At 49.4% G+C, this 11580-nt stretch overlaps 1 protein-coding gene across 1 annotated transcript; it reads left to right on the top strand.

The window, feature by feature from the left end:
- Positions 1 to 6958: 6958 nt before the first annotated feature.
- On the top strand, positions 6959 to 9784 carry LOC123353964 (ecto-ADP-ribosyltransferase 5-like). The gene is made up of 2 exons (XM_044995529.1): positions 6959 to 7682; positions 9374 to 9784. The coding sequence occupies exons 1-2, from the start codon at positions 6983 to 6985 to the stop codon at positions 9397 to 9399; spliced, it is 726 nt and encodes a 241-aa protein (XP_044851464.1). The 5' UTR covers positions 6959 to 6982; the 3' UTR covers positions 9400 to 9784.
- Positions 9785 to 11580: the final 1796 nt, after the last annotated feature.

The raw sequence follows: 11580 nt of genomic DNA on the forward strand, positions 1-11580 counted from the left end.
CCTCTTTAGGGAAGAGAAACAGCTGAGGGTGGTGGGGGAACCGCCCAAGGCATGAAGCCGTGTGGCAGGTGGCAGCAAACCCATATGGACTGAGGGAGTCTCCCTGCCTGCCAATGCAAGGACTAGGAGACCTGGGGTCAGCTGTGTTTGCAGGAAGCAGGAGGGCAAGAAACAGAGCAGACAAGAAGACTGGAGAGAGGGACAGTCTAAAGGAGCAGCTGAAAGGAACTGATTGTTCCTTCCTAACTCGAGTACTTTCCATTAGTCCTTATTGAATTTCATCCTCTTTACTTCAGACCATTTCTCCAGTTTGTCCAGATCATTTTGAATTTTAATCCTATCTTCCAAAGCACTTGCAACCCCTCCCAGCTTGGTATCATCCGCAAACTTCATAAGTGTCCCCTCTACGCCATTATCTAAATAATTGATGAAGATATTGAACAGAACCGGACCCAGAATCAATCCCTTCGGGACCCCACTCATTATGCTCTTCCAGCATGACTGTGAACCACTGATACCTACTCTCTAGGAACGGTTTTCCAACCAGTTATGCCCCCGCCTTATGGTAGCTCCATCTAGGTTGTATTTCCCTAGTTTGATTATGAGAAGGTCATGCGAGACAGTATCAAAAGCCTTACTGAAGTCATGGTATACCACATCTACACTTCCCCCCATCCATTCCACAAGGTTTGTTACCCTGTCAAAGAAAGCTGTCAGGTTGGTTTGACACGATTTGTTTTGGACGAAGCCATGCTGACTGTTTCTTGTCACTTTATTATCTTCTAGGTGTTCGCAAATTGATTGCTTAATTATCCTACTGATCAGCGAAGGCTGAGTGTGCAGAGCGATAGACCAACCCCTGCATCCATCACCAGCAACAACAAAAAATAAGTTAGGGGCAGAGCATTTAAGTTCCACATGAGAGCCAGGGAGCAGAAGGGGTCTGGTAGAGATTGAGCTCCGCATTATTCCTATTTAAAAAAACAAACAAGGGAATTCCCAGAGAAAAAAAACTTTGGCCCAGACCCTCAAAAGTACTTCTAAAGTCTCTTAAATGTTTTAAACTAATGGACCTCAGCTGAATATCTGTGTCACTGCCTTGTGAGCAGCAGCACTGCCACTGCTGGCCTCAGAGGATAGCTCCTCCAGGAGGTCTGTGGCTAATGCTGACTTGTCACCCCACTCTAATAGTTTTCATTTCCACTGAATTGAGAAGGATGTGGCTACTAGGGGCTGAGGGCTACTGGCTTCACACTTCACTAAAGATGAGAGGGATGGCCAGGAACTGAGTTCACACCATTTCTGCTGCTACTGGGTTTAAGGTGACTTGCAAAGGGGGAAATAAACTGTGTTTGTATTTTGTTTGTCTTTCACGTCTTTAAGCTAGACAAAGGGGACCTGAATCTTTTAAAATTCTGGTTGGTTCGTTTTGTACTTCAGAAATGTGGAGAATATCAAGCCTTGTTGTTGTTGTTGTTGTTGCTAGAGAACTCCTTGGAGGAGGGGAGAACTACAGCAGGAGTATTTTCCTCCCTTAGTGAAAGGGCATCAGGGTTTTCACACAGAGAGTTTTTCTCCCAAGTGTGTGTCAGGCATTTGAGTTAAGTAGGTTGTCATAAACATATAGCTAAGGGTAGCATAAAATCCCTCCTTTACCTGTAAAGGGTTAATCCCTCCTTTACCTGGAAAGGATTAAGAAGCTCAGATAACCTAGCTGGCACTTGACCAAAAGGACCAATAAGGGGAGAAGATACTTTCAAATCTGTGGGGGAAGGTTGTTTGTTTTTGTCCTTTGTGTGTTCTCTCTGGATCAGCAAGGAACTAGGGCAGTGAAAATACATCTCCCTAAACCATATCTGAACTAAGCATCCAATAGTACAGAAATAGTAAGTAATAGTAAGGAAATGCATTAGATTCTTTTGTTTTAGCTTGTGAATTTTCCCTGTGGTAAGAGGGAGGTTTATCCCTGTTTTTGTAGCTTTCAAGTTTTGCCTAGAGGGGAAATCTGTGTTTTGAATCTGATTGCCCTGTAAATTACTTCCCATCCTGATTTTACAAAGGTGCTTCTTTTACTTTTTCTTTATAATAAAGTTCTGTTTTTTAAGAATCTGATTGGGTTTTTAGGAGCCTTGGGGGATATTATGGGGAAACAGGAACTCCAAGTGGTTCTTTTCCTGAATCTCTGTCTGACTCACTTGGTGGTGGCAGCAGTACTCATCCAAGTACAATGAAGGATTTGTGCCTTGGGGAAGTATTTAACCTAAGCTGGTAGAAATAAGTATAGGGGGTCTTTCATGCGGGTCCCCACATCTGTACCCCAGAGTTCAGAGTGGGGAGGGAACTCTGACATAGGTGTAGAAAAATCAGGCCTTTGGGCTTTTATATTAAGTCCCCCAATGACTTCAGATGGAGTTGGAGGCACCCAGCTCAAAAATTAGACTAAAGGAGTTTTAAACCGTCTCTATCAGATTTCACTTCCTTGGTTCTTGTGTTGTCAGAAATCTCCCAATTCTCCTGTGGCCAAGACCTGATTTTCCAACATAAAACTAAAATAGGAAAAAACTTTGCCAATGAGAGGGTGAAGGATAACCCCCCTTTTTCCCTCCATGATAAAGGGTTTGTTCTGCTGCTTATTTTCCTTTTGAGAGTCACTTTCAAAGTTCATTGGAATGTTTTTTTTTCTCCCTTCCACGCTCCAAATTTGATCAATGTTTTCATAAACACCACCCATCAAACTACCGGATTTAATCTAGCAGACAAAGGTGCGATGAGACCCACTGGCTGGAAACTGAAGTTAGCAAAGGTCCAACAGAAAAGAAGACACATTTTAACAGGGAGAGCAATTAACCTTTGGACCAGTTTGCCACAGGCCATGGCAGAGTCTCCATTTAAATGGAGCCTGGGTGTTTCTCTAAAAGACATGCCGTAGCTCAAAGAGAGGTGATTGGCCTCAATGCAGGAATCACCGGGTGAGACTCTGTATGTAGTTTCACAGGTCAGAGTCTGATCATAACGCTCCCTTCTGGCCTTCAAATCTGTGAAGGTGTGAGCTAGAGCAGCAGATGGAGAACAGACAGAGCCTCCATGAAAGCCACTAGGGACTTCACTGTTACCTCACTTTTATGAGGGATGCGCTCACGTACTGCAGTGACGAGCAGCAGGAGCAGACCTTACGATCGACAGAATCTGGCCCTGTCATTCTGAGTGAGCTCTGTTGCAGTGATAACAGGGGGCTGACACGTGTTGCGATACTTGGGCTTAGAAATTTACCTAGATTGTGAGCTCAATTATGAGAAAGGTCAAGAGACGTAAGAACAATTGAGTTCAACAAATGTTAATGGGAAAAGGTGCCAAAGGGACACACGCCGAATTAGTCTAAACAAAAAGGTGTCCTGATATAATTCAAATGCTGTGTGAAGATCGTGCCTGGTAAAGAAGAAAAGTGGGACTGGACGTGGATCAACTAGAATTGGTGTGTTGTAAATTAGGCTTAGTTCATGGACCAGGCAATGATGGATGGGCTATTCCACCCGCCAGTTCCCTTTTGGGGCCCGCCCCAAGAGACTTTGTGGGAAAGACTGGGGGGGCTACCGTGACACTGGCTGACTGAAAGAAAGGGCTGGAACGAACTTCACCATCACAGCTGCCACCCCTATGATCACCTGGGGTCCTGTGCGCCTCTTTACATTTAAACCTTGCAGGCAAGGCGTGGCCATCTAGGGGGCAGAAGTAGGACTTGTAAATATTGAAACTGTTACACTGGAAGATGCGCAAAGCTGCCATCAGCTGGCTCTAGGATCACAGACAACCACGAACCTCGTTAAAGCCAATGGGTGCTGAGCACACCCACGCTGACAGCAAGAGCAGGCAGACCTCTTTAGGGAAGAGAAACAGCTGAGGGTGGTGGGGGAACCGCCCAAGGCATGAAGCCGTGTGGCAGGTGGCAGCAAACCCATATGGACTGAGGGAGTCTCCCTGCCTGCCAATGCAAGGACTAGGAGACCTGGGGTCAGCTGTGTTTGCAGGAGGCAGGAGGGCAAGAAACAGAGCAGACAAGAAGACTGGAGAGAGGGACAGTATAAGGAACAGCTGAAAGCCCGGTAGCAGACCCTGGAAGAAACCTGAAGAGAGGATTTTGGGTCCTGGGTATGGGCTGCAAGGAGCATTTTTGGTGCTGTGAGCAAAATAAATTGTTTCGTGCTGTTTGATTCCTTGTGCGTTCGCAGACACAGGACTTGGGACAGTCTTTGGAAATCAACAGACCCGCAGCCACGGAATCCCTGACTGCCAGCAATTGCTGCTCCCAGCTGGAATGCCCTGGGGGGCCCCAAGCTCGAACTAGCCCCTGGGCCCAAAAGGGACAACGTTGTACTGTAGGGGGCTCCCCTGGGGTGGTCTCTGGCGAGAACTGCACTCAGAACGGCTCAGCTGTGTCCTCCACTGCTGGCAAGGGCAGGAGAGTCCCCTGGGAAATAGTCACTTTAGGGAGGTGGGGGACCCCCCCATCCCTTGAAATGGCTCAGCCTGTGCGTTTGGAGCCCCACCCAGGGCCCCCGTTTAAATCAATGGGAAGGCTCCCAGGGGCTGCAATGGGTGTCTGTCGGATCCACCCTGACGCTGGCATGTCCTGGGCAGCGCTGGCTGGGCTCCCGGGTGTATTGGAATCTGGGTGACATGGTCTCTCGCCCCTGCGACAAACAGGAGACTGTGAAAGGTTGCGAGGTGGTTTCCTGTCTGAGGGTGAGGAAGGAGGGGGTAGACTCACAGGAACAGTCTCTGTAGGTTCAGCACAGTATAAGAGAGTGAGTCCCTTGGTCTGAGCTTCACTCTGAGCCTCCCAGGGCCATCCAGCCTTTGGACCTGCAGGTACAGTCACATCTTTAACTCTTTGGGTCAGGTCCATCCCTGGGGTGAGCCCCCTGGGGGGAAGCATGGCGACAGGTCAACCTTGTCTCTTCACTCAGACCGAGGGTTTTGAGAGCGGCTTGTGATTTGGGGGCCACGATTTTTGGAGACCCGACTGAAAAGAACTGAAAGGGGTCAGATCTTTGGGGGTGGGAGGATCTGAAGGTGTCTCAAGTTACACTGCTAAAAATCACTCGTGACTTCTCAAAATTTAGTCCTAAGAAAATGAAACACGTCTGTGTTTAAACTTCAAAAAGAAACAAAGAAAAGTTTTTGCCCAACTCTTTCCCCAGCCTGTAAAGGTCTTTGCTTGTTTACAAGGGTTCCTGCTCTCCGGCTACCCGTCCCTCTCCTGAGGTGGCTCAGGGGAGTCTCCAGAGATGACCCCAACCACCTTGGAACAAGGGAGCCAGGGCAGGCGTTTCTCTTGGTTGGTGTTGAGATTCTCATGGAATTTTCTTCCTGTCCCCCAGGTGAAGATGACATTTTTGCTGATCGCCGTGACTTACCTTTGCGCTCACACATTGATGGACATCCCTCAGGTAACTCAATCGATGCTGTAATGTTGGTGAGACCCAATGCCGTCTAGTTATGTATCTTTGTGCTGACCCTAGTACCTGACAACTTTCCATCTAAAAGAATTTGGCAATGGTGAGGTCCCTTGGGGGACTTCCTGGAGTCTCTGGCTCCTGTCTCTTCTGGGGATATAGAAAGCTCTGTTTGGCGCAGGGTTTTCTCTTGGTTTATTTGTGGGGGGAGCACTGGAGGAGGTAGAAGGGGCTGGCTGACGCTGGGAATGTCGTCCTGGGTTTGGTGAAGAAGTTCTGTCCAAGAGGAAGGTATGTCTGTGTTCCCTAACGGTGGTCAGACCTGGATTAGTCTAGTCTCCTCTGGAACCTCACTGCAGAGCAGATGCCCTCACCCGGGAAATGCTTTGTACCAGGGATTAAATTTAGCTGGGGCTGTCGGGTCTGGAGCTGTGGTCAATGTTTTCAAACCCGTAGGAGCCTCGGCATACCCCGTGGAGCTGAAACGCTGAGCCCCAGTGTCCCCCGCCCCCACTGTGGGGCTAAAGTCCCAGTGCCCCACCACCACATGGCTTAAGCCTTGAGTTCTGATGCCCCTCTCTAGGGCCCCGAGACCCCCACCGCAGCTGAAGCCTGGAGTCCCAAATGGGGGTAGGGCATGGGGGGCTCCAGGAAAGTCTCTGAAGGCAGTACCACCGCCAGCAGCAGCACAGAAGTAAGGAGGGGACGGTATGGGATTACCACCCTTACTTCTGTGCTGTTGCTGGTGGCGGCGCTGCCTTCAGAACTGGGCATCTGGAGAGCGGCGGCTGCTGGCCGGGAGCCCAGCTCTGAAGGCAGCACCACCGCCAGCAGCAGCGCAGAAGGAAGGAGGGCACGGTATGGGATTACCACCCTTACTTCTGCGCTGCTGCCTGCAGAGCTGGGCACTCAGCCAGCAGCCGCCACTTTCCAGCTGCCCAGCTCTGAAGGCAGCAGTGCAGATGTAAGGGTGGCATGGTATGGTATTGCTAACCTTACTTCTGGGCTGCTGCTGGTGGAGTGTTGCCTTCAGAGCTGAGTGCCCGGCCAACAGCCACCGCTCTCTGGCCGCCCAGCTCTGAAGGCAGCAGAGAAGTAAGGGTGGCAATACTGCGACCCCCCCGCCCCTAAAATAACCTTGTGACCCCCGGCAACTCCCTTTTGGGTCAGGACCCCCAATTTGAGAAATACTAGTCTCCCCTGTGAAATCTGTATGGTATTGGGTGAAAGCACAAAAAAGATCAGATTTCACGGAGGGAGACCAGATTTCACAGTCTGTGACGCGTTTTTCATGGCCATGAAGTTGGTAGGGCCCTACTTATGAGTTTGTTTGGTAAGGGGAGCGCTCTCTCTCTCTCTCTCTCCCTCTCTCTCCTTGTTTATACCAGGGAAAATCAGAAAAAATGTCTCCTGGTGGCTGGCCCAGCCCAGTTCCACTGGTGCTAGCCATGCTGGGAGCCCGGCAGCCATCCACCCCCGGTGTTTTATATGCTGTGTCATTCCAGGTGAATTGTCAGCCAGTGCTGGACATGGCATGCAATGCTTTTGATGACCAGTATATCGGCTGCACAGAGGACATGGAAAATATAATCAAGTCTAAACTGCTGCAGAAAGAGAAATCAATGCACAGGGTGTTTAACACAAGCTGGGAAGCTGCGAAAAAACAATGGAATGAGACGAAGAAAAACCTCTCTCTGCCTGTAGGGTTTAAGGATGAGAATGGAATAGCAATCCTGGCCTATACCAGAGGAGATAAGATACCTTTGTACCCTGAATTCAACAAAGCTGTGAGAGAGGCTGGTAAATCCCGAGATCATTATCTCAAACATTTCCCATTCAAAGCCCTTCATTTTTATTTGACCAGAGCGTTGCAGCTCCTGAAGAGAGACTGTGCTGAGATGTACGAGACGGAGGTGTACCGGGGAGTCCGTTCTCTCCACTTCGAACCCAATAGGAGAGGTAACATGAGCCGGTTTGGGACATTTACCTCTTCATCTTTAAAGAGGGACGTAGCTCAGAAATCTGGCTTGGACACATTCTTCACCATCCGGACCTGCTTCGGGGTCCGCGTTGAAAACATCTCTTATTTCCGAGACGAGGCAGAAGTGCTGATTCCAGTCTATGAGATATTTAGGGTGTCCAACTTCACCAAGGACAAGAACAGCAACATGTTTGTCCTCCACAGCACAAACCGGACCTTCAGCCGCTACAACTGCGCCTACATAGAAGGTCAGTAGGAGACTTTGGGTCCAATTCTCCCCACCCTGGGTTGTCACTTCAGTGGTGTCATCTCTTGGGGTATTTTTATCACAAGTCTCATGCTAGCTGGGTTTCTTCTTAAAGCCCCTGCTCCTGGAATCAGGTCATTCTGGGACAATCTCCGCTGGTGCAAAAAGGCTGCGACCTGGCTGGTGGCGGCCAGCAGAGAATTTCTCTTGCTGGTGTAAAGGCAGCATAAGATGCTCCTGTGTCAACGGCTCCCACCCCACATCTGCTGGGCGGGCGGGGTTTCTGAGGGCAGGGTGGGGGCAGGGGAGAGCAGAACAAGCGTGGGGGGTGATGAATGTCCCTCAGCTGTCACTAAGCCGTCTCCCATTCTGGTGCTAGGCAGGCCGGGAGAGAGGCTGGAGATGTTTAGAATTGACTGGGCAATTCATGGAGAGGCCTTTCTAACTCCAGGAGCCAGGCTGGGAAGAGATTTGTTACTGCCTGGGCAAGAAGAAGAAAGTTGTGATCTGTATTCTAGTAGTGCACAGCGTGAGATCAGGGCCCGGTTGTGCTATAAAACACAGAGTCTTGCCCTGAACAGCTCTCAGTCTCAATGGACAAAACAGACAACAGGTGGGAGAAAGGAAGGATCCTTGCTCTTCTGTTCCAATGTGAATTGGAAGCACCGGATAGATGAAGGTGACCTAGCCATGATCACCCAGGGAATCCGCTGCAGGGCCAGGGACAGAACCCAGATCTCCTGAGCACCCCCCCACGGTCTTAGCCACACGCCCATTTTTCTGTTCCTCCACTGGGCTAATGGAGCGTATTGATGCTACAGCACACGGTAAAAGCAGCAAAGAATCCTGTGGCACCTTATAGACTAACAGACGTTTTGCAGCATGAGCTTTCGTGGGTGAATACCCACTTCATCGGATGCAACAGGATTCTTTGCTGCTTTTACAGAACCAGACTAACACGGCTACCCCTCTGATACTCAGCACACGGTGACATCTCTCCGACGGGGTTAGACGGGAACCCCCTGCATGGCTTTTTCTGCTCTCCCAAAAGGCATTGCGGTTCTCCTCATATACACGGCAGCCGTAATCCACTGCTTTCCTACCACACCTTCCTTGCAAGGATTCAGCGCATCCCGGCAGCACCCCAGGGATGTAGGCAGAACCCGCATTGCACAGGTGGGGGAACGGCAGGTCGCTAATCAATGGCAGAGATGGTGACTCCCAGCCTCATACAAACAATAACCCTTCTTCAGCGGGTGGGCTGTTCCTTATACCCCTGCAAAGAGACGTGGGCGCTTCCGGTATTGTCAGCGTGCTGCTCTCCAGCGTCCGGCTTGTTCTAGCTCTCACCTACCGAGTGAAACCCAGTGACCATTTTACTGTGACTGCAACCCAGCAGGCTGGCAGGGGAGCTGCCGTTTCTGGGGCGTTCTGTCCCAGGGGGTTTCCCAGTGAGGTCACTAAGCAGGCTGAATCGAGGGCCACCCAGAGGATTCAGGGGCCTGGGGCAAAGCAATTTTGGGGGCCCCTTCCATAAAAAAAGTTGCAATACTATAGAATACTGTATTCTCGTGGGGGCCCCTGCAGGGCCCGGGGCCTGGGGCAAATTGTCCCATTTCCCCCCTCCCCCCCCCCGGACGGCCCTGGCTGAGTTAGACTGCAGTTAACACAGGCCTTCTCTTTGCATTCCAGGAAAGAAAGGGCGACGGTTTCCCTAGTGCTCCGAAGGATTTCACGCAGAATCTGACATCCGGAGCACGGCCTGGATATGCTGAAGCAGAAACCACGTGAAATGTTTGCTTTGCTCTTCTTCGGTCCCTTGTGCAGCCCACTTATGTTCCAAGATGCTATTAAACAGCCAGTGCTTGATGGGTAGTAAGCTGACCCTCCCCAGCTTGGCAGCCTGCCAATGATTTGTCAACAGATCACCACTAGAGGGCATGGGAAATCTTCCGCTGGATTTGCTTGCTGCATTTACAGACAAAGCCTCCTACTTGGCGGTATTTACTATGCGTCCATCCCATGTTATAGTTAACTCTCAACCCCACTTTGTGTCATCTGGGCTACAGATATGAGCAGCTGCTGTGCTGAGCTGATGATTGATGCCACTTATTTAATAAATTTGCTATAATTACTGAGAAGTACAGAGTCCTGACACCCTATTTTGTCACAAGTTCTAACTAGACTGCTATGTAGGTAGCCAGCCTCCCCCCCACAGTCTCTTGGGGCAGGACCCAAAAGGGGACCGGTGGGTGGAATAGACCATCCATCATTGCCTGGTCCATGAACTAAGCCTAATTTACAACACACCGATTCTGGTTCATCCACGTTCAGTCCCACACTTTTCTTGTTTACTAGGCATGAGTTTCACACGGCCCTTGAATTACATTAGGAGATTTTTTTGTTTGGACTAATTTGGCACGTGCCCCTTTGACAACTTTTCCCATTAACATTTGTTGATCTCAATTGTTCTTACATCTCTTGACCTTTCTCACAGTTCAGCTCACAATCTAGGTAAATTTCTAAGCCCAAGTATCGCAACACATGTCAGCCCCCTGTTATCAATGCCACAGAGCTCACTCAGAATGACAGGGCCAGATTCTATCGATCGTAAGGTCTGCGCCTGCTGCTCATCACTGCAGTACGCGAGCGCATCCCTCATAAAAGTGAGGTAACAGTGAAATCCCTAGTGGCTTTCATGGAGGCTCTGTCTCTTCTCCATCTGCTGCTCTAGCTCACACCTTCACAGATTTGAAGGCCAGAAGGGAGCATTTGATCAGACTCTGACCTGTGCCACTACATACAGAGTCTCACCTGGTGATTCCTGCATTCAGGCCAATCACCTCCCTTTGAGCTACAGCATGTCTTTTAGAGAAACACCCAGGCTCCATTTAAATGGAGAATCCGCCATGGCCTGTGGCAAACTGGTCCAAAGGTTAATTGCTCTCCCTGTTAAAATGTGTCTTCTTTTCTGTTGGACCTTTGCTAACGTCAGCTTCTAACCAGTGGGTCTCATCGCACCTTCGTCTGCCAGATTAAATCTGGTAGTTTGATGGGTGGTGTTTATGAAAACATTGATCAAATTTGGAGCATGGAAGGGAGAAAAAAACCCCATCCAGAATAAACTTTGAAGGTGACTCTCAAAAGAAAAATAAGCAGCAGAACAAACCCTTTGTCATGGAGAAAGACGGGGGTGGGGGGTGTCCTTCACCCCTTCATTGGCAAAGGTTTTTCCTGCTTTAGTTTTATGTTGGAAATTCAGGTCCTGGCCGCAGGAGAACTGGAAGATCTTTGAGCTGGGTGCCCCCAATTCCATCTGAAGTCATTGGGGGATGTAATAAAAGAGCCCAAAGGCCTGATTTTTCTACACCCATTTAACTCAAATGTCTGACAGACACTTGGGAGAAAAACTCTCTGTGTGAAAATCCTGATGCCCTTTCACTGAGGGATGAAAATACTCCCACTGTAGTTCTCCCCTCTTCCAAGGAGTTCTCTAGCAACAACAACAACAAAAAGGCTTGATATTCTCCACATTTCTGAAGTACAAAACGAACCAACCAGAATTTTAAAAGATTCAGGTCCCCTTTGTCTATCTTAAAGACGTGAAAGACAAACAAAATACAAACACAGTTTGTTTCCCCCTTTGCAAGTCACCTTAAACCCAATAGCAGCAGAAAAGGTGTGAACTCAGTTCCTGCCCACCCCTCTCATCTTTAGTGAAGTGTGAAGCCAGTAGCCCTCAGCCCCTAGTAGCTACATCCTTCTCAATTCAGTGGAAATGAAAACTATTAGAGTGGGGTGACAAGTCAGCGTTAGCCACAGACCTCCTGGAGGAGCTATCCTCTGAGGCCAGCAGTGGCAGTGCTGCTGCTCACAAGGCAGTGACACAGACACTCACC

The sequence above is a fragment of the Mauremys mutica genome, chromosome 1, assembly GCF_020497125.1.
Source record: "Mauremys mutica isolate MM-2020 ecotype Southern chromosome 1, ASM2049712v1, whole genome shotgun sequence".
Lineage (NCBI taxonomy): Eukaryota > Metazoa > Chordata > Testudines > Geoemydidae > Mauremys > Mauremys mutica.